Below are 26,154 nucleotides of genomic sequence, written 5' to 3'. Positions count from 1 at the left end.
GAATAGTTGTATTCATACTGTTAATTTTTTTGGCTGCGCAAAATTTACAACAAAATTACTACCTCTCTCCATGGGAGAAGTATAGATTAAAATCTTTATATATTAATAGTTTTGAACCCAAAATTATAATCAGAAGTTTGTCATACTCAGTAGTCCAGAGTTAAGAGATTCCTATCAGACATCACATATAACTATAATGGATGAGAAGTGTGAAAGTCTGTACTAGAGTTAGACAGGGAGTGTGTCAGACTAAACTCAAGTACAGTCCTTCACTAACCAGAGTCAGTGAGGACTGTATATGTTGTATATCCTTGGTGGGAGTTTTAGCCATTAGCTACCGTAGCTCTTTTTCACAAGAGATTGTTTCATTTGGCCAAAGAATATACTAGTGACTATATTCTGTGATCTAGGATCCCTTGTCCTTTGCTCACCTGGGGCACACCAACAATGCTGTTGCCTGAGTGATGCATGGGAAACTTTGCATAGATATGTGTAAAATATCCTTTTCTAACATTCTTTTCTCTCCATTCTTCCTCCCTTTGATTAACTCGCTTGTTCAGTGCTGACTCCTCAGTTAGGGCTGCCCTCTTTGCAGAGTTTATCTGATTATACCTGCTAATTGACCAAGAACAAGTTGTAATTAAACTCAGTATTTTATTAGAAGGTTATTATAGCTCAGTTGGCTCTTTTTAAAATATCTTGGGGTTTCTAACTGAATTTTTAATTGGGAATAATTGATTTGTAGTTTGTAGTGATTATTTGTACCAGCTGGCAGAGCACTGACTGCAATGGTTCATGACCCAGAACTTTTGTATAAATGAAGCTTCCCCCCTTAATGCTAATGGAAGAGGCTTATGTGTCTAAACATCAGCCATAACCTGGATTTGTTAAGTGTGAACTCAGGTTGGTATTTATCTGAAAATATTAATGACTATTTATTTATAGTGTGTGAGGTGGGCATTGGATGTTTTTATTTGGGGTACCAGAGCCTTTTGTGACTTGAAGATTTAGGCCCTAACCCTGAAAAGACTTAGGGATGGGGTTTTCTCAAGCCTAATGCTGAGCTGTTTTGAATATTCCACTATGCATGTGCTTAAGTCTTTTCAGGATTGGGGTTGTATTTACGAAATTGTCTAATGACTACTTTGGATTGCATAAGCAGTAGGTGTATTTTTATTGCTTTTATGTTTTACTACTTAGACTGAAAATATGACAGGATTATGGTCAAATTTAATAATAGCACAATTATTGAAACAACACAGCCTGTGACAGAACACTCAGGACCCAAAAGGAGGCTCTTATAGTTATGGCTATTCCATATCACAAGTTCCCTAACAGCAGCAGGCCACATCTTTGTGGACAGTGGGAAGCTGGGACCAAGACAAGTTCCCTCCAGAGCTCAAAGGCAAAGGACAGGACAGGGGCACCCAATTTCCAGGGGCAGTCGGTCTCCAAAAGCATATATGAGGCCAGCCTTGTAAGGAGGTGCTCAGAAGAAACCTTTTGTAGTACACAATAAGAAGTTTTATTGGTCCTACAAAACCCAGAAACCATGCTCCATATTCTTGAGCACTATGTACTGGCACCTTTTCTGTTCACTAACTATTTACCTGTATATAGAGACAGAGCACTCCTGTAACAAGTCTCCTAGAAATGGCTATTATGGCTGAAATGGTACATCAGACTAACAATACTCTTTGGTATGCTGGTTTTGTTATGAACCATGCTTTGGAATAAGCAGCCTAAACGTATGAGGGCCTGTGGGGCTAAAATACATAGCCAGACAACTTTTCTAGGAGAGTTTTTTCTTCTAAAGCATCTCCTGTTTCTTTGAAGGACTTTGGAAATAAGCTCTATCACAGAGCCTTAGTCTTGCCATTCCAAGACCTTTATGGACCCAGTCCGGAAGTCCTTACTCAGTCCTCATTTTTGCACAGGTTTATCAGATCTCTGAGTTATATTAGTCTCATGATACATAGTGCTTTACTTAAAGCCCCAGTTCCTGCAGTCATGTGATTGGGAGACTCTTAGCTTTTGTGGGTTTTGGGTTTTTTTTAAATAAACTTTCTATCCGTCATGGTTGTGAAGAATTCCTCAAAAGCTAGAAAGAACACAGTATATTCTTTTTAAAGTCTCATGATTTTTAAGCTAATCTTACAATTTTGAGGGAGGTATGACTCATGAAATCCTGCACATGGAGTCATCAGAAATACCAGGGTAAATGGGAAGCCAATACTACCTGAGTAAGACTTCCGAACTGGGCCTTATAGGTTTTCTTTTTCATAACAAAGCCTTCAGCACTCTCTCTTTTTATAGAAAAAATAATGCTGTTAATTATTCAATTCCAGAACTCTGGAGCAACGCAAGTACAAACATGGATAAGTAAAAATTAGTATGGAAACAGACTTCAGCTTTAAGAATACAGGGACTTCTTATAAATGATAAAAATGTTTTTAATTAAAAAAAAACAACCCTGAGAATAGCCTTAATTGTCCCTTCGGAGGGGCTAATTGGATAATCAGCAACTGAAGAGTTTGATACCTGAAGTTGTGCGGCACACAGTCCGTCTATGTAGCTATGTGAATCCAGCTTTTGATCTGCAATCTCTAGTTTCTCCAACAGCGTAGTTCTTTCTACCAGTAAATAAGCAATCTGTTCGCTAGGACTGCTGTGAGCTATCTTGGACAAGCCTTCCTGTGCCAGCATTTCCTCTACCTCCTTCAGCTGGGCTTCTGAAAGAAACAGAGAGAGCAATGAGCAATCATTAGTGTATGCTTAGGGGTTGGATTTTCAAAACTGCCTGACACCCACGGCCTATGACCGCCAATGAGTGCCTAACCTCTTCAAGTACTAATAACCCCCACTCTACTGACATGCAGAGCTGAGCATGTTCAGCACTCACAAGTGTGGTTAGATTTTCAAAAGTACTTTGCTCCTAGCGGCTTCCATTGTTCTCAAGTGCACTGAATGAGGCAGGGGTCCTGTGGGGAAAATAGTACGCGATCATGTAATCGACAAACAAATTAAGGTTGCAAGGACGACCTTAATTCTGGTTTATCCTAACTCTTGAGAGCTTGATTTTGCAACTTTAATAGTGTTCTTTGAAAGTAGAGAGACAAGGTGGGTGAGGTAATACCTTTCATTGGACCAACTTCTGTTGGTGAGCAGGACAAACTTCTTGAGTTTACACAGAGTTCTTCTTCAGGTCTTCTTTTAATGTAGGTTTTATGTATGTAATTTCCAAATTTAAATAAATAAAAATTCCATCATGTGGAGCCATATTGACCCCCAGCTTGGGTCCTCAACATGGTTCAGCATGTTAGATCCACAGCATAGACCTCTACCACTTGAACTAATACACAGTCTAAGAAGTCAGGCTATTATCCTCTATGTAGACCAGTCACTAGAGGAGGATGAGTTATACTTTGCCATTGAGTTTCATGCCTATTTGTTGACCACAGAGGAACGTAGAGATGAGGACTCCTGGGCTCAATTCCAGGTTTGGTAGGGGAGTGTTCTCTAATGGTTATGGACCCTTCTACCCCTGGGTTCCTAGCCCATCTCTGTCCCAATTCTGTCTTCCTCCCCCTCTGCCCTATCCATCAGCTCCAAGCCCTGTCCCCCTCTCCCTCTGCTCCTATCCACCACCTCCTGTTCGCATTTGTCTCCCTGCTCCAGTTCCTTCAACATTCTCTTCCCTGCCGGCTCCAGTTTCTCACCCCTCTACATTCCAGTGTGGTTGCTTCTTTCCCTTCTTCTGTACTGTCTGGATGCCAGCAACCCTGACCTGTCAGTAGGAACAACTGCAGGGAAATTCCTGCTCAGCCCCTGCACCCCCAGGATGCATAATGCTCAGTCTCTCTATGGGGATGATGCGTGCACAATCTGGTGACACACAGCAGATGTGAGGGAATGGAGCATGCTCATTGCAGACAAACTCTTGAGAGAAGTTAGCTGCTGAACTCTAACAATCTGTGTGTGTGCAAACTGAGATTTTTTTGGAGGTTTATACCTCGGCCACATTTGGGCAAATTTTCATGGGGACAGCAAAAGGCATGCCCCTGACACCTGGATGACCCCCTGCCAAATGTAAGTCTCTGTTCCAAAGCACAGAGGTGTTATAGCTTCTCAGCAAAGCAGCTGTAAGAATTTTTAACACAGGTAAACACTGTATTTTCCCTAACCTCATTGTCAGAAACAGCCACTTTTAGCGGAAACTTCCTTTAAAAGGCTCTGCCCAAGGGTGACACCAAGCATGGAAAACTTTAGCCCAAATGGATCATTTGGCAAAGTTATAAGCAACTGAAAATACAGCCTCATAATGCGAAGTGTCAGGCAACCTCAGTAACAGGTGGTGTTACCAGCTCCACCTGAATATTCAATAAACCAAACATCACATAAAAAAAATGCTGGTTCAAACGATCTGAGATCTGGCACACATCAGTGCGCACGGCACATATGCTGCTGCTCAGGGCTGGACTAAAGAGTTTTGGGGCACTGTGCACTACAGAAATTGGGGGCCCCCACCATCACTCAGATTTAGCCTGACTGCCCCAAACCTGAGCAGTGCTGCAACCCCACACTAGCTCTGCTCCAGCTGCTGCCAGCCCTGCACAGCATTAACTGAGGCTGCTCAGCAAAGTGCCCTTGCCCCACACACTGAATGCCCCTCGCACCCCACAGATACCCCAACAACCCTCCACCAGCCCCAACGTATCCTGACAGTCCCCATACACATCGTAGCAACGCTGACATACAGCCCACTCACCGTACAGCCCCAATCCCTGAGCCCACAGCCCCCAACATCCCAGCTCCCAACCCCACCACCACCAGTATCCCCTGCTCGTCCCCAGCCCCTCAACATTCCTGACTCACCCCATAGGCCACCAACAACTTGCTCCCCACTCCAAGACCTTCCTGGCCACTCATCGGCGCCCCCTCAGCTCAGCGCTCTGCTTCTCTCCTGAGCTAGGATGGCTCCTCCTGATCCCAGCGGCTCCACTCGCTCCCATTGCCCGCCCCACATTCATACACCATAGGCCAAGTTTGAGTGAGTGGCTTTGCCTGGTTGCCTGCCCCCAGCCCATGATGACAGAGAGGCGACCAGCCAAGCCTGAGTGGTGCTGCGACTCAGAAGAACATAAGAATGGCCATACTGGGTCAGACCAAAGGTCCATCCAGCCCAGTATCATGTCTACCGACAGTGGCCAATGCCAGGTGTTCCAGAGGGAGTGAACCTAACAGGTAGTGATCTAGTGATCTCTCTCCTGCCATCCATCTCCACCCTCTGACAAACAGAGGCTAGGGACACCATTCCTTACTCATCCTGGCTAATAGCCATTAATGGGCTTAACTTCCATGAATTTATCAAGTTCTCTTTTAAACCCTGTTATAGTCCTAGTCTTCACAACCTCCTCAGGCAAGGAGTTCCACAGGTTGACTGTGCGCTGAGTGAAGAAGAACTTCCTTTTATTTGTTTTAAACCTGCTACACATTAATTTCATTTGGTGGTCCCTAGTTGTTACATTATGGGAACAAGTAAATAACTTTTCCTTATTCCTTTTCTCCACACCACTCATGATTTTATATACCTCTATCATATCCCCCCTTAGGGTATGTCTACACTATGAAATTAGGTCGAATTTATAGAAGTCGTTTTTTTAGAAATCGGTTTTATATATTCGAGTGTGTGTGTCCTCACAGAAAATGCTCTAAGTGCATTAAGTGCATTAACTCAGCAGAGTGCTTCCACAGTACCGAGGCTAGAGTCAACTTCCAGAGTGTTGCACTGTGGGTAGCTATCCCACAGTTCCCGCAGTCTCCACTGCCCATTGGAATTCTGGGTTGAGATCCCAATGCCTGATGGGGCTAAAACATTGTCGCGGGTGGTTCTGGGTACATATTGTCAGGCCCCCGTTCCCTCCCTCCCTCCGTGAAAGCAAGGGCAGACAATTGTTTCGTGCCTTTTTTCCTGAGTTACCTGTGCAGACGCCATACCATGGCAAGCATGGAGCCCGCTCAGGTAACCGTCACCGTATGTCTCCTGGGTGCTGGCAGACGTGGTACTGCATTGCTACACAGTAGCAGCAACCCATTGCCTTGTGGCAGCAGATGGTGCAATAGGACTGGTAGCCGTCATCGTCATATCCGAGGTGCTCCTGGTCACCTGTGTGAGGTCGATCAGGAGCACCTGGACAGACATGGGCGCAGGGACTAAATCTGGAGTGACTTGATCAAGTCATTCTCTTTAGTCCTGCAGTCAGTCCTATTGAACCATCTTATGGTGAGCAGGCAGGCGTTATGGATTGCTAGCAATCCTATTGCATCATCTTCTGCCGGGCAGGCAAGAGATGAGGATGGCTAGCAGTTGTATTGTACCATCTTCTGCCGAGCAGCCCTGAGATGTGGATGGCATGCAGTCCTTCTGCACCGTCTGCTGCCAGCCAAAGATGTAAAAGATAGATGGAGTGTATCAAAACAAGAAATAGACCAGATTTGTTTTGTACTCATTTGCTTCCCCCTCCCCCCCCGTCTAGGGGACTCATTCCTCTAGGTCACACTGCAGTCACTCACAGAGAAGGTGCAGCAAGGTAAATCTAGCCATGTATCAATCAGAGGCCAGACTAACCTCCTTGTTCCAATAAGAACAATAGCTTAGGTGCACCATTTCTTATTGGAACCCTCCGTGAAGTCCTGCCTGAAATACTCCTTGATGTAAAGCCACCCCCTTTGTTGATTTTAGCTCCCTGAAGCCAACCCTGTAAGCCGTGTCGTCAGTCGCCCCTCCCTCCGTCAAAGCAATGGCAGACAACCGTTCCACGCCTTTTTTCTGTGCGGACGCCATACCAAGGCAAGCATGGAGGCCGCTCAACTCATTTTGGCAATTAGGAGCACATTAAACACCACACGCATTATCCAGCAGTATATGCAGCACCAGAACCTGGCAGAGCGATACCGGGCGAGGAGGCGACGTCAGCGCGGTCACGTGAGTGATCAGGACATGGACACAGATTTCTTTGAAAGCATGGGCCCTGCCAATGCATGCATCATGGTGCTAATGGGGCAGGTTCATGCTGTGGAACGCCGATTCTGGGCTTGGGAAACAAGCACAGACTGGTGGGACCGCATAGTGTTGCAGGTCTGGGACGATTCCCAGTGGCTGCGAAACTTTTGCATGCGTAAAGGCACTTTCATGGAACTTTGTGACTTGCTTTCCCCTGCCCTGAAGCGCATGAATACCAAGATGAGAGCAGCCCTCACAGCTGAGAAGCGAGTGGCGATAGCCCTGTGGAAGCTTGCAACGCCAGACAGCTACCGGTCAGTTGGGAATCAATTTGGAGTGGGCAAATCTACTGTGGGGGCTGCTGTGATGCAAGTAGCCCACGCAATCAAAGATCTGCTGATATCAAGGGTAGTGACCCTGGGAAATGTGCAGGTAACAGTGGATGGCTTTGCTGCAATGGGATTCCCTAACTGTGGTGGGGCCATAGACGGAACCCATATTCCTGTCTTGGCACCGGAGCACCAAGCCGGCGAGTACATAAACCGCAAGGGGTACTTTTCAATAGTGCTGTGAGCTCTGGTGGATCACAAGGGACGTTTCACCAACATCAACGTGGGATGGCCGGGAAAGGTACATGACACTCGCATCTTCAGGAACTCTGGTCTGTTTCAAAAGCTGCAGGAAGGGACTTTATTCCCAGACCAGAAAATAACTGTTGGGGATGTTGAAATACTGATAGTTATCCTTGGGGACCCAGCCTACCCCTTAATGCCATGGTTCATGAAGCCGTACACAGGCACCCTGGACAGTAGTCAGGAGCTGTTCAACTACAGGCTGAGCAAGTGCAGAATGGTGGTAGAATGTGCATTTGGACGTTTAAAAGCGCTCTGGCGCAATTTACTGACTCGCTTAGACCTCAGCGAAACCAATATTCCCACTGTTATTACTGCTTGCTGTGCGCTCCACAATATCTGTGAGAGTAAGGGGGAGACGTTTATGGCGGGGTGGGAGTTTGAGGTAAATCGCCTGGCTGCTGGTTACGCACAGCCAGATACCAGGGTGGTTAGAAGAGCACAGGAGGGCGCGGTACACATCAGAGAAGCTTTGAAAACCAGTTTCATGACTGGCCAGGCTACGGTGTGAAAGTTCTGTTTGTTTCTCCTTGATGAAACCCCCCGCCCCTTGGTTCACTCTACTTCCCTGTAAGCCAACCGCCCTCCCCTCCTCCCTTCGATCACCGCTTGCAGAGGCAATAAAGTCATTGTTGCTTCACATTCATGCATTCTTTATTCATTCATGACACAAATAGGGGGATGACTACCAAGGTAGCCAAGGAGGGGTGGTGGAGGAGGGAAGGAAAATGCCACACAGCACTTTAACCTTTAAAATTTATTGAATGCCAGCCTTCTGTTTTTTGGGCAATCCTCTGTGGTGGAGTGGCTGGTTGGCCGGAGGCCCCCCCCCGCCACCGCGTTCTTGGGCGTCTGGGTGAGGAGGCTATGGAACTTGGGGAGGAGGGCGGTTGGTTACACAGGGACTGTAGTGGCAGTCTGTGCTCCAGCTGCCTTTGCTGCAGCTCACCCATACACTGGAGCATACTGGTTTGATCCTCCAGCAGCCTCAGCATTGAATCCTGCCTCCTCTCATCACGCTGCCGCCACCTTTCAGCTTCAGCCCTGTCTTCAGCCCGCCTCTTACTCTCTTCAGCCCGCCACCTCTCCTCCCGGTCATTTTGTGCTTTCCTGCACTCTGACATTATTTGCCTCCACGCATTCGTCTGTGCTCTGTCAGTGTGGGAGGACAGCATGAGCTCAGAGAACATTTCATCACGAGTGCGTTTTTTTTTCTTTCTAATCTTCACTAGCCTCTGGGAAAGAGAAGATCCTCTGAACATTGAAACACGTGCAGCTGGTGGAGAAAAAAAAAAAGGACAGCGGTATTTAAAAAGACACATTTTATAAAACAGTGGCTACACTCTTTCAGGGTAAACCTTGCTGTTAACATTACATACATAGCACATATGCTTTCGTTACAAGGTCGCATTTTGCCTCCCCCCACCACTTGGCTACCCCCTCAACCCTCCCCCCTCCCCATAGCTAACAGCGGGGAACATTTCTGTTCAGCCATAGGCAAACAGCCCTGCAGGAACGGTCTCCTCTGAGTGTCCCCTGAAGAAAAGCACCCTATTTCATCCTGGTGACCATGAATGATATCTCACTCTCCTGAGGATAACACAGAGAGATAAAGAACGGATGTTGTTTGAACGCCATCAAACATACACTGCAATGCTTTGTTGTACAATGATTCCCGAGTACGTGTTACTGGCCTGGAGTGGTAGTGTCCTACCATGGAGGACACAATAAGGCTGCCCTCCCCAGAAACCTTTTGCAAAGGCTTTGGGAGTACATCCAGGAGAGCCGCGAATGCCAGGGCAAATGCTCAAATAAATTGGTTAGTCTCTAAGGTGCCACAAGTACTCCTTTCCTTTCACATGCTTGCTTTTAAACCATGCATAGAATTTTAAAAGGTACACTCACCGGAGGTCCCTTCTCCGCCTGCCGGGTCCAGGAGGCAGCCTTGGGTGGGTTCGGGGGGTACTGGCTCCAGGTCCAGGGTGAGAAACAGTTCCTGGCTGTCGGGAAAACCGGTTTCTCCGCTTGCTTGCTGTGAGCTATCTACAACCTCATCATCACCATCATCATCTTCTTCGTCCCCAAAACCTGCTTCTATGTTGCCTCCATCTCCATTGAAGGAGTCAAACAACACGGCTGGGGTAGTGGTGGCTGAACCCCCTAAAATGGCATGCAGTTCATCATAGAAGCGGCATGTTTGGGGCTCTGACCCGGAGCGGCCGTTCGTCTCTCTGGTTTTCTGGTAGGCTTGCCTCAGCTCCTTAAGTTTCATGCAGCACTGCTTCGAGTCCCTGTTATGGCCTCTGTCCTTCATGCCCTGGGAGATTTTGACAAAGGTTTTGGCATTTCGAAAACTGGAACGGAGTTCTGATAGCACGGATTCCTCTCCCCATACAGCGATCAGATCCCGTACCTCCCGTTCAGTCCATGCTGGAGCACTTTTGCGATTCTGGGACTCCATCATGGTCACCTCTGCTGATGAGCTCTGCATGGTCACCTGCAGCTTGCCACGCTGGCCAAACAGGAAATGAGTTTCAAAAGTTCGTGGTTCTTTTCCTGTCTACCTGGCCAGTGCATCTGAGTTGAGAGTGCTGTCCAGAGCGGTCACAATGGAGCACTCTGAGATAGCTCCCGGAGGCCAATACCGTCGCATTGTGTCCACAGTACCCCAAATTTGACCCAGCAAGGCTGATTTAAGCGCTAATCCACTTGTCGGGGTGGAGTAAGGAAATCAATTTTAAGAGCCCTTTAAGTCGAAATAAAGGGCTTCATCGTGTGGACGGGTGCAGGTTTATATTGATTTAACACTGCTAAATTTGACCTAAAGTCCTAGTGTAGACCAGGGCCAAGTCTGCTCTTTTCCAAGCTGAAAAGTCCTAGCCTCTTTAATCTCTCCTCATATGGGACCCGTTCCAAACCCCCAATCATTTTAGTTGCCCTTTTCTGAACCTTTTCTAATGCCAGTATATCTTTTTTGAGACGAGGGGACCACATCTGTACACACTATTCAAGATGTGGGCGTACCATGGATTTATATAAGGGCAATAAGATATTCTCTGTCTTACTCCTTTTTTAATGATTCCTAACATCCCGTTTGCTTTTTTGACTGCCGCTGCACACTGCATGGACGTCTTCAAAGAACTATCCACAATGACTCCAAGATCTTTCTCCTGATTAGTTGTAGCGAAATTAGCCCCCATCATACTGTATGTACAGTTGGGGTTATTTTTTCCAATGTGCATTAGTTTACATTTATCCACATTAAATTTCATTTGCCATTTTGTTGCTCAATCACTTAGTTTTGAGATATGTTTTTGAAGTTCTTCACAGTCTTCTTTGGTCTTAACTATCTTGAGCAGTTTAGTATCATCTGCAAACTTTGCCACCTTGCTGTTTACCCCTTTCTCCAGATCATTTATGAACAGGTTGAATAGGATTGGTCCTAGGACTGACCCTTGGGGAACATCACTAGTTATCCTCTCCATTCTGAAAATTTACCATTTATTCCCACCCTTTGTTCCCTGTCTTTTAACCAGTTCTCAATCCATAAAAGGATCTTCCCTCTTATCCCATGACAACTTAATTTACTTAAGAGCCTTTGGTGAGGGACCTTGTCAAAGGCTTTCTGGAAATCTAAGGACACTATGTCCACTGGATCCCCCTCGTCCACATGTTTGTTGACCCGCTCAGAGAACTCTAATAGATTAGTAAAACACAATCTCCCTTTACAGAAACCGTGTTGACTTTTGCGCAACAATTTATGTGTCTGACAATTTTATTCTTTACTATTGTTTCAAATAATTTGCCCGGTACTGACATTAGACTTACTGGTCTGTAATTACAGGTTTCAGAGTAACAGCCGTGTTAGTCTGTATTCACAAAAAGAAAAGGAGTACTTGTGGCACCTTAGAGACTAACCAATTTATTTGAGCATAAGCTTTCGTGAGCTACAGCTCACTTCATCAGATGCATACTGTGGAAACTGCAGAAGACATTATATACACAGAGACCATGAAACAATACCTCCTCCCATCCCACTCTCCTGCTGGTAATAGCTTATCTAAAGTGATAACTCTCCTTACAATGTGTATGATAATCAAGGTTGGCCATTTCCAGCACAAATCCAGGTTTTCTCACCCCCCCACCCCCATACACACACAAACTCACTCTCCTGCTGGTAATAGCTCATCCAAAGTGACCACTCTCCCTACAATGTGCATGATAATCAAGGTTGGCCATTTCCAGCAAATCCAGATTTTCTCACCCCCCCCCACCCCCACGCAAACACACAAACTCACTCTCCTGCTGGTAATAGCTCATCCAAAGTGACCACTCTCCCTACAATGTGCATGATAATCAAGGTTGGCCATTTCCAGCAAATCCAGATTTTCTCACCCCCCCCCCACGCAAACACACAAACTCACTCCCCTGCTGGTAATAGCTCATCCAAACTGACCACTCTCCTTACAATGTGTATGATAATCAAGGTGGGCCACTTCCAGCATAAATCCAAGTTTAACCAGAACGTCTGGGGGGGGGGGGGGGCGGAGGGGTAGGAAAAAACAAGGGGAAATAGGCTACCTTGCATAATGCCTTAGCCACTCCCAGTCTCTATTTAAGCCTAAATTAATAGTATCCAATTTGCAAATGAATTCCAATTCAGCAGTTTCTTGCTGGAGTCTGGATCTGAAGTTTTTCTGTTGTAAGATAGCGACCTTCATGTCTGTAATTGCGTGACCAGAGAGATTGAAGTGTTCTCCAACTGGTTTATGAATGTTATAATTCTTGACATCTGATTTGTGTCCATTTATTCTTTTACGTAGAGACTGTCCAGTTTGACCAATGTACATGGCAGAGGGGCATTGCTGGCACATGATGGCATATATCACATTGGTGGATGTGCAGGTGAACGAGCCTCTGACAGTGTGGCTGATGTGATTAGGCTCTGTGATGGTGTCCCCTGAATAGATATGTGGGCATAGTTGGCAACGGGTTTTGTTGCAAGGATAGGTTCCTGGGTTAGTGGTTCTGTTGTGTGGTATGTGTGATGTGGCCAGGATGGTGTATTCAGGAAGATCACCGATGGATTGTAGTTTCCTCAGGTAGTCAGTGGTGTCTCGAAGATAACTGGGAGCGCTGGTAGAGTAGGGCCTGAGGAGGGAGTCTACATAGCCAGACAATCCTGCTGTCAGGGTGCCAATGCCTGAGAGAATGGGGCGTCCAGGATTTCCAGGCTTATGGATCTTGGGTAGCAGACAGAATGCCTCCGGTCGGGGTTCCAGGGGTGTGTCTGTACAGATTTGCACGAACATGATACAGTTCTGTGGTGACCTAGAATTCTATTTTTGACGTCTCTGACTCAAGGAATATTTCCAACACACCTCTGAACAACATATTAATCCACAGAGACCTTCCTACCAACACTACAAAAACAAGGATTCTAGGTGGACTCCTCCTGAAGGTCGAAACAACAGACTGGACTTCTACATAGAGTGCTTCCACCGACGTGCACGGGCTGAAATTGTGGAAAAGCAGCATCACTTGCCCCATAACCTCAGCCGTGCAGAACACAATGCCATCCACAGCCTCAGAAACAACTCTGACATCATAATCAAAAAGGCTGACAAAGGAGGTGCTGTTATCATCATGAATAGGTCGGACTATGAACAAGAAGCTGCTTGGCAGCTCTCCAACACCACTTTCTACAAGCCTCTGATCCCACTGAGAGTTACCAAGAGAAACTACAGCATTTGCTCAAGAAACTCCCTGAAAAAGCACAAGAACAAATCTGTACAGACACACCCCTGGAACCCCGACTGGAGGCATTCTATCTGCTACCCAAGATCCATAAACCTGGAAATCCTGGATGCCCCATCATCTCAGGCATTGGCACCCTGACAGCAGGATTGTCTGGCTATGTAGACTCCCTCCTCAGGCCCTATGCTACCAGCACTCCCAGCTATCTTCGAGAAACCACTGACTTCCTGAGGAATCATAGAATCATAGGATGTCAGGGTTGGAAGGGACCTCAGAAGGTCATCTAGTCCAACCCCCTGCTCAAAGCAGGACCAATCCCCAATTTTTGCCCCAGATCCCTAAATGGACTCCTCAAGGATTGAACTCACAACCCTGGGTTTAGCAGGCCAATGCTCAAACCACTGAGCTATCCCTCCCACAACTACAGTCCATCGGTGATCTTCCTGAATACACCATCCTGGCCACTATGGATGTAGAAGCCCTCTACACCAACACTCCACACAAAGATGGACTACAAGCCGTCAAGAACAGTATCCCCGATAATGTCACAGCAAACCTGGTGGCTGAACTTTGTGACTTTGTCCTTACCCATAACTATTTCACATTTGGGGACAATGTATATCTTCAAATCAGCGGCACTGCTGTGGGTATCCGCATGGCCCCACAGTATGCCAACATTTTTATGGCGGACTTAGAACAATGCCTCCTCAGCTCTCGTTCCCTAACGCCCCTACTCTACTTGCGCTATATTGATGACATCTTCATCATCTGGACCCATGGAAAAGAAGCCCTTGAGGAATTCCACCATGATTTCAACAATTTCCATACCACCATCAACTTCAGCCTAGACCAGTCCACGCAAAAGATCCACTTCCTGGACACTACAGTGATAATAAGCGATGGTCACATAAACACCACCCTATACCGGAAACCTACTGACTGCTATTCCTACCTACATGCCTCCAGCTTTCACCCAGACCACACCACACAATCCATCATCTACAGCCACGCTCTACGATACAACCGCATTTCCTCCAACCCCTCAGACAGAGACAAACACCTACAAGATCTCTATCAAGCGTTCTTACAACTACAATACCCACCTGCGGAAGTGAAGAAACAGATTGATAGAGCCAGAAGAGTTCCCAGAAGTCACCTACTACAGGACAGGCCTAACAAAGAAAATAACAGAACACCACTAGCCGTCACCTTCAGCCCCCAACTAAAACCCCTCCAACGCATTATTAAGGATCTACAATCTATCCTGAAGGATGACCCAACACTCTCACAAATCTTGGGAGACAGGCCAGTCCTTGCCTACAGACCGCCCCCCAACCTGAAGCAAATACTCACTAGCAACCGCACAACAGAACCACTAACCCAGGAACCTATGCTTGCAACAAAGCTTGTTGCCAACTGTGTCCACATATCTATTCAGGGGACATCATCATAGGGCCTAATCACATCAGCCACACTATCAGAGGCTCGTTCACCTGCACATCTACCAATGTGATCTATGCCATCATGTGCCAGCAATGCCCCTCTGCCATGTACATTGGTCAAACTGGACAGTCTCTATGTAAAAGAATAAATGGACACAAATCAGATGTTAAGAATTATAACATTCATAAACCAGTTGGAGAACACTTCAATCTCTCTGGTCACTCAATTACAGACCTAAAGGCCACAATATTACAACAAAAAGACTTCAAAAACAGACTCCAATGAGAGACTGCTGAATTGGAATTAATTTGCAAACTGGATACAATTAACTTAGGCTTGAATAGAGACTGGGAGTGGATGTGTCATTACACAAAGTAAAACTATTTCCCCATGTTTATTTCCCCACCCCCACTGCTCCTCAGACGTTCTTGTTAACTGCTGGAAATGGCCCACCTTGATTATCACTAAAAAAGGTTCTCCCCCGCTTCCCCCCCCCCCCCGCTCTCCTGCTGGTAATAGCTCATCTTAAGTGATCACTCTCCTTACAGTGTGCATGATAAACACTCATTTTTTCATGTTCTGTGTGTATATAAATCTCCTCATTGTATTTTCCACTGAATGCATCCGATGAAGTGAGCTGTAGCTCATGAAAGCTTATGCTCAAATAAATTAGTTAGTTTCTAAGGTGCCACTAGTACTCCTTCTCTTTAAGCTCTTTGGGTCTATCTATTTAGCTTACCAAGGAGAAGGTTAAGAGGTGACATTACTAAAGTTCATAAATATTTAATAATGGGCTCTTCGGTCTAGTAGGGAAAGTATCATGTACATCTAGAAGCTGAAACTACACAAATTCAGCTGGGAAATAAGGTGTACATTTTTAACGGTGAGAGTAATTAACCACTGGAACAATTTACCAATGATTGTGGTGGATCCTCCATCACTGACAATTTTAAAATCAAGATTGCATGTTGTTCTAAAAGCTGCCCTAGAAATAATTCTGGAGAAGTTTTATGGCCTGTGTTATACAGGAGGTCAGACTAGATCATCTCACCCAAACGCTAGAAGGGCTGCTTGGGGTGAAAATAATTGCAGATATCCTCACTCTAGGTAAAGGGAGTAATGATAAAGAAGCTGAAAAAGACCATGACAGAAAGCTACAAGCTTCTCTACTGCAATGCAGGGACAAGATCATAAAACTCAAACAGCATGCCATGACATACATTGGACTTTGCTCACCGCGGCGGGACTGAATACAAATCCCAACAAGATCAAAGCAGTCAGAGACATGCCAGCTTCAGTGGATCAAAAAGTATACAGCTCTTCATAGGAATGATAGGTTTTCTGTTCACACCTGGCTCCAGTGAACCCATACATTGACTCTCAAAGCAGGATGTTGAGTGGGACTAGGCAGGTTCCCAACAGCAAACATTTGACATACTGAAACAAATGATAACAGATGCCCCTGTTGTGAAGTACTATCAATCAGGAGAGCCACTGATTCTCCAATGGGATGCATCAGAGAAAGGATTGGCTGTATTTCTTTTGCAGGAGCAGCTGGTCAGTTATCTCAGCAGAGACCTTCAGAGATTGAACAGGGGTAATGCCCAAATGGAAAAGGAGCTTCTGGCTGTGGTATTTGGAGTGAAGCAATTCCATCAGTGCCCCTATGACCACCCAGTTAAAAGTGCAATCCGACCACAAGTTTCACTTGCTCAACTCAGCCTGCACTCAGCTTCACTCTTGAAATAGATTAGTCTCTCTAGAAACAAAAGTATAGGTGTACTGCTTGTTTTGAGTTCTATTTTGCATTGTGCCTAGGTTTGGCATCAAAAACAAAATCCATTGAAAGGAAGCCTTCAAAAAGGGCAGTTTGCTTTGGCTTTGCAGCAGAGGGGGAAAAATTCATACATTTGAGTGCCTGGCCGGAAGCTACAATCTAGTCTCACCATCTGCTAGGACAGGCCAGAGAATTCCACCCAGGGATTCTTGCACTGAATCCAGTAATGTGTGGGTGGGCTTGCGCAGATCTTTGTAAACAAACACCAACATCCGGATTTAAAGACTCTATAGGATGGAGAATTTACCATTTGTGTTCTGGTTGTTATTCATCCTCACTTCAAAATTTGCTTCCTATTTCCAGTTCAGGATAGAAAATGAGTGAGACACTCGGAGCATGGCAGTAGGACAGGAATTGAGAGTGGCTGTGGCTCTTACATACTGTCACACTAAGCCTTTAGATCTGCAGTAGGTCATGTATGCAGCTCCACTGGTCATATCTCTTTAAATGGTCTTTGTCTCACCCCAGGGAGGTACAATTCTCAAAGGCAAGTCTTAGCAAGGGCCTCCTGTAAAGGAGCAGGAAAAGCTAAGGCAACCTCCTATTTTGTTTGATTATTTTTCTTTTGGTAAGTGGCATTTGACACAGAGCTCCATAAACTCAGTCTGGATACAATCCAGTATAACAATTTCATCCTACGCCTGAAGGCCAAATCAACTGCATGTTTCCACTCCACATTCTGCTGCCTGGTCTATCTACCCCATCGATGGAAAACACCCTGCGGTTTCCTGTTTGTCTCCTCCCTTGATTTTAAATTGCAGATTGTACAATGAATATACTACGGCCAAATGTGGCTGTCTTGCCATTTTTCTGCACTAAGTGCAGCAAAATGCTTTTTTATTTATTTTGCTGTTTAAAATACACCTGGCCGCATGTTCTAGATGCACATCTAAGAAATATGACAATGCTAACGCTACAGATTCCCAAGAAATTATAAACTCTTCCTCCCCCAGTAGCAGTTTCTGTAATCAGGATGATCACATGAACATTCACCCCACCCAGAAACTGCATACACCCAACTGCTAGATTGAGCTTCATCTTCAAAGAATTCATATTTGACCTAGAATAGAAATGATTGTTCAGAGGGTATTAGTGGAAAATAGGGGGGAGGGGTGTACCTTTAAATTTAGGACCAAAAGAGACAGTGACACTTCAGCCACAAAAGGACATATTAATCCCATATGAGATCTTTACACTTCTGTCTGGGACAAGGTCTCTCCGTGCTAATTCTAGGTTGAGCAAAGGATGATCTACAGCTAAGCTTTAGAGGGAGCCAAGGCATGGCCCTGGGTCTATGCCAGGCTTTCAGCTGAAATATTTTGCACTGGCACTGACTCAGGTACAGGTCTGCTTTTGGGGGCAATAATGGGGTGCTCTAGGTGGCCCACAGTGTTTCCAGCACTGCGCTGTCTAACCCTGCTTGGGTAAGAACGCCAGCATCTTGTCCGCACTAGGGCCCCCCCCCGCTGCTATCACTGCCAGAACTACTCTAATTTTAGTATGGGGGGGGGGGCATTTTTCAGACTTAAAACCAGTGTAGACAGAGCTTCTCAGTTCAGGGAAGCTTCTGAAACCAAGCTTGTTTGTCTAGGAGAAGGGGGATGAATCCACATCCCAAAAGGAATGACCCCGTGACTGCCCCAGCCAGCTCCTTGGAATACTATGGGGTAGCTCACACACAGCGGAGATGGCCACTGAACTGGCTAGACAAATAGACCATGGCAAGTCTGCCTGAAAACAGAGAGGCCACGGGGGCTTATGGATGAGAAATGCTACTGAAAGAGAGAAGGTGCAGAAATAATGAGGTGTTGGGAGTCTCTGTGCCCTTCACTTTCCTTTTTTCTGTCCTTCCATCCCCCAAGGTCTCTGCTTCCCTCCTTACCCTCCCATCCCCACCTCCCAGTCTCTACTTCCCTTGCCTTAGTCATCGCGCACAGTGTCCAGGCCACCAACATGATCTCCCCTTTCATTGCACCCTACATAACCTCCCCCTTTGGTGTGCAATCTCTCCCCACTCCTGCTGAACCCCATCTATTATGGGGGTTCACTTGCACCTTTCCCTGAAGCAACTGGTGGTAGTCACTGTCTCAGACAAGACACTGGGTTAGAGGGACCAGTGGCCTGAACCAGTCTGGCCATTCCTATGTTCCTACGGTATTTGTATATCAGACAGGCATTCTTCTAATAGCCCAGCTGCAGAGTAGCCCCAGCAGTACGATTTGGAGTAGCCCAGATCCAACTACTCATAAATAGCAGCCTTCAAACCTGGGGTGGAGAAATGGCTCCTCCTCTTTTATAAAAAGAGCAGGAGTACTTGGGGCACCTTAGAGACTAACAATATACCTTTTAGTTCATGTACTGGTGCCCAGTTACTATTTTTAGATTTTAAACTCTTTGGGGCAGGGACTGTGTTTTCTTTACCTTTGTACTGCACCTAGTGCAACAACAATACACATAATGTAACAGTAATCAGCAGCGCGCCCAACAAAGGGAGCTGTAGCTCACGGAAGCTTCTGCTCAGATAAACGGGTTAGTCTCTAAGGTGCCACAAGTCCTCCTGTTCTTTTTAGTAATCAGCAATGTGATTGGCATTTTACAGTTACTGTTCTGTACATTTCTAAAGTAAAAATATAAAGCAACAGCTATTATTTACAGGGTTTGACATAGTGGAACAAGGTGTAATCACTTGAAATACTACATGCATACATTTGAAATGCATTCCCCCTCTCCCCCAAGAGAGAGGGCAATTAGGCAAAGGAATGATCTGCCTAGGCAGGTGGCTGGAGCAGGCCCTCTAGAAGCCTGCAAGGGGGACCTTGACAAAAAACTTGAGGGGCAAAGGAAACTTCTGCTCCTGAGGGGAGGCCTCTCCGAACCCATCAACTGTTATAAAAGGAACGACAAGTTAAATATTAGCAAGGTAGAGCTTAGCAGGAATTTGGAAGCAATTTGCCCCTGTGGAAACCAGGAAATCTGACTTGTAAGAAAATAACTCACCCAGACACACAGCTATTTTGGTTAGAAGCGTGACTTTTTACTGATATAGTTATTCAGGTATAAGCCCTAGTATGGATGAATTGTACTGCTATAAGGGTGCCATCTACAAGTGTAATTTATTTCCCTCCCCAAATGGCAATAAGCTATGCCAGTATAAGCACTTTTGTTCCAATATAACTGAACCCAGACTAGGAGGGGTGCTACACAACTGGCATGGTTAAATTGTTGAACTGGGTATGCATAGGCAGGCTCTTAGGCTAGACCCCTCTACATCTTCTCATGTTCACTTTTTAGACAAACTGCGATGTGCTCCTAATGAGAGCAGTGGAAACACGATGCTATAGTTGTCTCTCATAAAAGCTGTTGGTACCCCAGCACACAAACAATCGATCTGCCCTACAAAAACACTGAGCCTATTAGAAGAGAGCTGTTGAAATGGATTGCAAACTGCCTCAAGGACAGGAAACTGTTCACTGTGGAGAGAGAGATACTAAATGAGGTGCCCCCTAGGAGCAATAACTGAGCACAAAGCCAGCAGTAGCTGGATCCTGAGGATAACATAAGCTATGCCACAGCTTTATTTCTGTGGTTATAAGGGCAGTTTAATAGACCACTAACTGAATCACTGTGTTTTACTCTATCGCTTTAGAACTTTCGATTGATTTTTGTACCTGCCTCAGTCTCTAGCGTAGCTATTATTCATTTATTGGGACTTTCTTATGTAACCTTTCTGCCTGTCAGAGTTGGCAGCAACAAGGGCCGGGTTCAATATCTAGGGGATCCATTCCTATAACACAATGCAAAACTGGCTCGAGCCCCCACCCAGTGACCTGGGACAAATATATACCACCCCCGCTGGGCGCCTCCAAGAGGCAATACTTCCCCTCTCCCAAGCACAGAGTCTGAGTGTAGCAAAGCCATTTAATAACAGAGAGAAACAATGTGGCATTATGTTGGGGAAACACCACCCACAGGATTCACAACACAACCCATGAGCGAAAACCCACCCCAAGCAAATTGGGTCGTATCCTTTCCCTTTGGTTCTTGAGTCCAGCAACCCCAAATCACCCAAAGTTCCAAAAGTCCAATGACCCAAAAGTCTCTGTCCCTGGTCAGGGCAGCCCCAGAGTTTGAAAGTTTATCCACAGAGCTTTACCTCCCAACCTGGGTGGAGATCGGGGCAGGGGTGGGAAGAGAGGTAAGGGGCACATTACATGATCTGAAGCTGACCGCCCCACAGCTCCATAGGGCTCCGCTCCACTAGCTCTGCATCCCACAAGCAGCTCCCACCATCCCACAAATTGCTCCACAATCTATCTTCAGGCTCCCCCACTACTTAACACAACGCTCAGTGATTTCAGCTCTTAGTCAGTTCAGGTCTTTGGTGAATTCAGCTTGTAGTAGGGGAGCCTCAGTGCTGGTGCACCATTATTCCAAAGTGAGCTCAGCAGCCTGTAACTAGACTCCTAATAGAATCAAAATTAGCTCTGATATTCCACAGTGGAGAGAGAAGGAAGTGCGATTAGCATGTAAGGCCCTCACCAAGGGGCCCATGCCACCAAATATTAATACTTGTCCTCAGTCTCGCTCAATTCACAGAGTTTTGGAACCCATGACCCTTGCCTAGCAAGTGCTACTTAGTCGATGGTGAGTCCCTCCATCATAACAAAAGGCCAAGTACAGTTCCAAGCACAGTTCCCATAATCAGGGTAATAATTTATTCTTCCTGCCCCAATAACAGAGACACTGGGGTCCCACAGCAGCCAAAGTGACCATTTGGGCAGCTATGGCCTCATTCTAGGCGGGGTGGGTGTGCCTATGCAAATGAGATCGGCCCCTGAAGTTCTTTTCCACAACTTGCCACACCTCACCACCAGGTGTCAGGGTGGAGCTCATCCTGACTCTGCTTACACTTACAAGACCTGTTTTCTTCTCTATACATTTCTCTTCTTCACACAGGAGTCCAAGTTTCTGCTGTATCACATAGACCCTACGTTTTCACCAGTGAGTGATATCACCTGGTAAATACATTGTTAGAGGACCATTATACTTGCTTTGTACAATGTTCTACTCACCCAAAACCTTAATAACCAAAGAAATCCAAAGCTAGGGCATGACTATCAAACATTCCATACCACCTGCCCATCTTGTATGATACTGTCACTGACAGTACTTTCCCTTACACTTCCACTATGCACTCACACGACACTGCAAAACCTTAACACCCACAGCAGCAACAGGGTCAGTGATATGGTGAGCAAAGACCCAACTGTTTGTGACAAGAGTATAAGCCCTCAGTGTTCCCCTAACTTGCACCCTGACTGCCATGTCCCCTCTGGGCATTGTGACAGCCAGAGAATAACCGAAGTGTAGAAATACAGAAATGCCACAGTCCATCCCTAGAATACCCCCTGGTATCAAGGGCTTCTGCAGGGTTGGGGTGCAGAGACACTGGCTAGCTCTGTGACTGCCAAAGAGGACCCCAATGCTAGGGTTATGCCCAGGGCACTGTGGGCAGGATCCTTATGGCTGTTTTGTGGCCACCAATGAAGTGAGACCATTGTCCAGGGTGATGGGAACGTCCATTCTGATTCTTGCAAGTTAACTTGGCATCTCAAGACTTGTCTGCTTAGTGGTGCACTCCATGTGTTTACTGGCTCAGTATACAGAGGTGGGTGTACTCTGAATCATACTTATGGGCTGGGATTGGACCTTGTCATGGTCAGCACACCATCTCCTCTGTGCACAGATCTGGTCTTACCCAACTCCTCTCAAAGCAGAACTGATTGCCTTGCTCTGCTCTCAGACTGTCTAGGAGTACTCTGGTTTCAGAATTCTCTGCAGGAAAATACTGCAGCTGATCTACCAGGCCATTGTGGTCATCATTTTATCATTCGCCATCACAGGTCCCATGTTCACAGCATCTTTGGGTACAGCTGACAAACAGAGAGACCTGCACTCGTCGGGAGAAGCATTGCTTAGTTTAGCTGGTTGTGGCAAAGACTTTTTGCAGTATATGTCATGGCTAAGGTGAAGGCCAAGCTGTCTTCTTAGGTGATGTCTACACCACAGCCTAAGTTGGCAAAACTTATGTCACTCAGGGGTGTGCATATTCCAATGCCAGAGCAACATAAGTGTTTGCGTGCACAGCGCTATGTCGACAGGAGACATAACTTATGCTGCTCGTGGAGGTGGGTTTTTTATACTGACGGGACAGCTTTCTCCGGTCGGCATAGAGCGTCTTCACCAGACGTGCTTCAGCAGTGCAGCTGTACCGCAGCAGCGCTGTACGTATAGACACGGCCTTAGTTAGAATATCCATACAGCGTAGACCAGTGGAACTGTCTCATTCTAATCATTGCCCTGTCTTGGGCCTTCCATTTTGGTGAAGGAGAGAGAAAAAATTGTGCAGAAGTAGCTCTATGACTGTCTGGAAGCTTTTAATATACTTGACTGATCTGTGGTCTGGTTACAGTCTGTGGGAGCCACGTATACTGTGTGGAGGATGCTGGAGCTTGGAACTCTTGATGGAGCTCCAGAGAATGGAGTCAGGATCATCCATTTGCTCCAGCTGGTGCTGGAGGAAACTAGGTGGTAAAGCAGTGTTTATAGGAATGGGGTGGGAATGGTGGTTGTAGCAAGCAGGCATTGTTTTGTGGATTGGTCTAGATACTGACAATTACTGGCAGTATGTGGACAATATTGATTTTAATTATGTTTTACTGATGTAAATGCAGGCTTAGACAGTGAGTGCATGTTATCAATAAATATCCCAGGAGCTGCAGCAACTGCTTTAGTTAAGATTGCATAATAGTTTCCATACATAAGAATTATTTGCATAACAGTGACATCGCAGCCCAAGCCGCTGATAACACTCTCGCAAAAAGAAATATATAGAAACTAGGTAAAACTGAAGTTTAACTGGTTTCAGAGTAACAGCCGTGTTAGTCTGTATTCGCAAAAAGAAAAGGTGCCACAAGTACTCCTTTTCTTTTTTTGAAGTTTAACTGGAACCCACATAGATTTCTGGGGAATTCTGCACATAAACCAGCAAGCCCGCCCTCCCCCCCCAAAAAATTAACCCACTGATAGAAGCTTCGCTCACTCTGCTGGTTACACAAATGGCTTCCTACTCACAGCCTAATACTAACACCCTTGGAAATCTTAAAAAGCAAGAAAGCCATCCGTTCAGATGATGGAAGCAAAGTCACAATGAGAAGAGAGAAAGATGTGTTATCATCTACTAGATTCATCAGAATGCATCCAATGAAGTGAGCTGTAGCTCACGAAAGCTTATGCTCAAATAAATTTGTTAGTCTCTAAGGTGCCACAAGTACTCCTTTTCTTTTTGCAAATACAGACTAACACGGCCGCTACTCTGAAACCTAGATTTATGTTGTTTGTCTGCCATCTAGTGGAGAAAAGACAGGGGAGGGAATGCCAATTCAGTGAAAATATTCTCAGCAAAATAGCGTTGCAATCCCATGGCCATAGGTCACTAATGATTTAAAAGACTTGGTGACCAAGATCTTTTTAAAAGTGATATTTTGGGTGCCCAGAGACACCTTAAAAAGGCTCTATTTTCAGAGACAGCTGAGCACCCACTCTTTGAAAATCAGGCCCTTCAAGGTGTCAGGTTGGGCTTTCAAAATCACTAATCAATTTTTAAAGTCTTGGCCCTTGATTTTCAAGTACTGAACAACTCAGAGTGAATATCAAAAAGCACAGCAAGAAATATAAAGACAGGGTAAATTCCAAGCAAATAAACCTACAGTTAATTTAGTACAAGGTTCAGAAAACAAGTGCTTAAAAGTTACAAAATTTCAAATATAAACTGAGAACACACAACCTTAGCTCTGCCCAGTAATGCAGAAATACTTTCAACCCTTGTTGCTGGTGATACTCAATCAGGGCAGGGTGAGTCAATTTTATGTATTTTTTTAATTTAGAGAATATCACTAATAAAGCTTTAGAACAGTAAAAAGTGAAAGAATTCTAGAAATCCAATTTCCTTACTATTTATGCTGTTTATTCACTTTTTACATTTTGTTCAGATTGGATTATGGCAATCACAGAGTTTAAGGCCAGCAGGGACCATTAGATCACCTTGTCCAGTGGTTTTCGACCTGTGGTCTGTGTACCCCTGGGTCCACAAACTATGTCTAACTATGTCTGCAAAAAGTGCCTATAAAAATAAAGTTTCAGATCCCAGAAAAGGTATTCTGTTTTTCTGATCAATGAAAGTCTGTGAATATCTCCATCCACGGGTCAAAACCTTGGCAGTGTTGTCATTCTCATAGAAGCCCACAGTTTAGCACCCCTTCTCGCACTGCGTCAAATGCCGTGCTGAGCACATGCAGCATTTATAGCTGAATTCTGTTCAGTCAGTTTTCAGCTTAAGTCTTTTATGGTTGGGGTCTGTGGACCACAGGATGAATTTCCAAAGGGGTCCACACCTCCATTTGAAATTTTTTTAAGGGTCCGCAAATGAAAAAAAGTTGAAATCCAGTCTGACCTCCTGAATATCCGGTCCTTAGTACTGCAATGTTGAGGCTTCAAATCCTGCAGGGGAATATTTACTTGTTTAATAACAACTGTTTTCATTGGCATTTTTTAAAATTATGGAAACTTTCTGATGGTTTTTTTATAAAAACTCATTTCTTGTAGTACACTGTGACCCTGAGCCAGCCTCTCCCAGCTGGCCTGTAAGCTACCTCCTCCCAGCTCTGCTGAAACTGGCTGCAAAGGCCTCTCAAACAAACAAAACTTTGGGGGCATGTGGGGGGAGAACCCATCACGATGTAAGCAGTGTCAGGATGAGCTCCACCCTGACATCTGGTGGTGAGGTGTGGCAAGTTGTGGAAAAGAACTTCAGGGGCCGATCTCATTTGCATAGGCACACCCACCCCGCCTAGAATGAGGCCATAGCTGCCCAAATGGTCACTTTGGCTGCTGTGGGACCCCAGTGTCTCTGTTATTGGGGCAAGAAGAATAAATTGTTATTACCCCGATTATGGGAACTGTGCTTGGAACTGTACTTGGCCTTTTGTTATGATGGAGGGACTCACCATCAACTAAGTAGCACTTGCTAGGCAAGGGTTATGGGTTCCAAAACTCTGTGAATTGAGAGAGACTGAGGACAAGCATTAATACTTGGTGGTATGGGCCCCTTGGTGAGGGCCTTACATGCTAATCGCACTTCCTTCTCTCTCCACTGTAGAATATCAGAGCTAATTTTGATTCTATTAGGAGTCTAGTTACAGGCTGCTGAGCTCACTTTGGAATAATGGTGCACCAGCACTGAGGCTCCCCTACTACAAGCTGAATTCACCAAAGAGCTGAACTGACTAAAAGCTGAAATCACTGAGTGTTGTGTTAAGTAGTGGGGGAGCCTAAAGATATATTGTGGAGCAGTTTGTGGGATGGCTGGAGTGCCTTGTGGACAGGCTGGTGGAGCAGTTCATAAGACAGTGGGAGTTGCTTGT

The 26,154-nt window shown here is 45.6% G+C and overlaps 1 protein-coding gene across 4 annotated transcripts in view; it reads right to left on the bottom strand.

Annotated features, from left to right (window-relative positions):
- Positions 1-26,154, bottom strand: part of CCDC30 (coiled-coil domain containing 30) — a 137,303-nt gene that overhangs the window by 93,402 nt on the left and 17,747 nt on the right. For all 4 annotated transcript variants that reach the window (XR_014714481.1, XM_084652016.1, XM_084652015.1 and 1 more), the window contains exon 4: positions 2,542-2,732. Coding sequence is in view for 3 of the 4 variants with exons in the window: in XM_084652016.1 (XP_084508142.1) it covers positions 2,542-2,732 (191 nt within the window). In the remaining variant the exon portion in view is untranslated. The remainder of the gene's footprint in view (positions 1-2,541; positions 2,733-26,154) is intronic.

This window comes from Lepidochelys olivacea (genome assembly GCF_965140295.1).
Source record: "Lepidochelys olivacea isolate rLepOli2 genome assembly, chromosome: 18".
NCBI classification, from domain to species: domain Eukaryota; kingdom Metazoa; phylum Chordata; order Testudines; family Cheloniidae; genus Lepidochelys; species Lepidochelys olivacea.
This window is presented reverse-complemented; position numbering and strand designations above follow the sequence as displayed.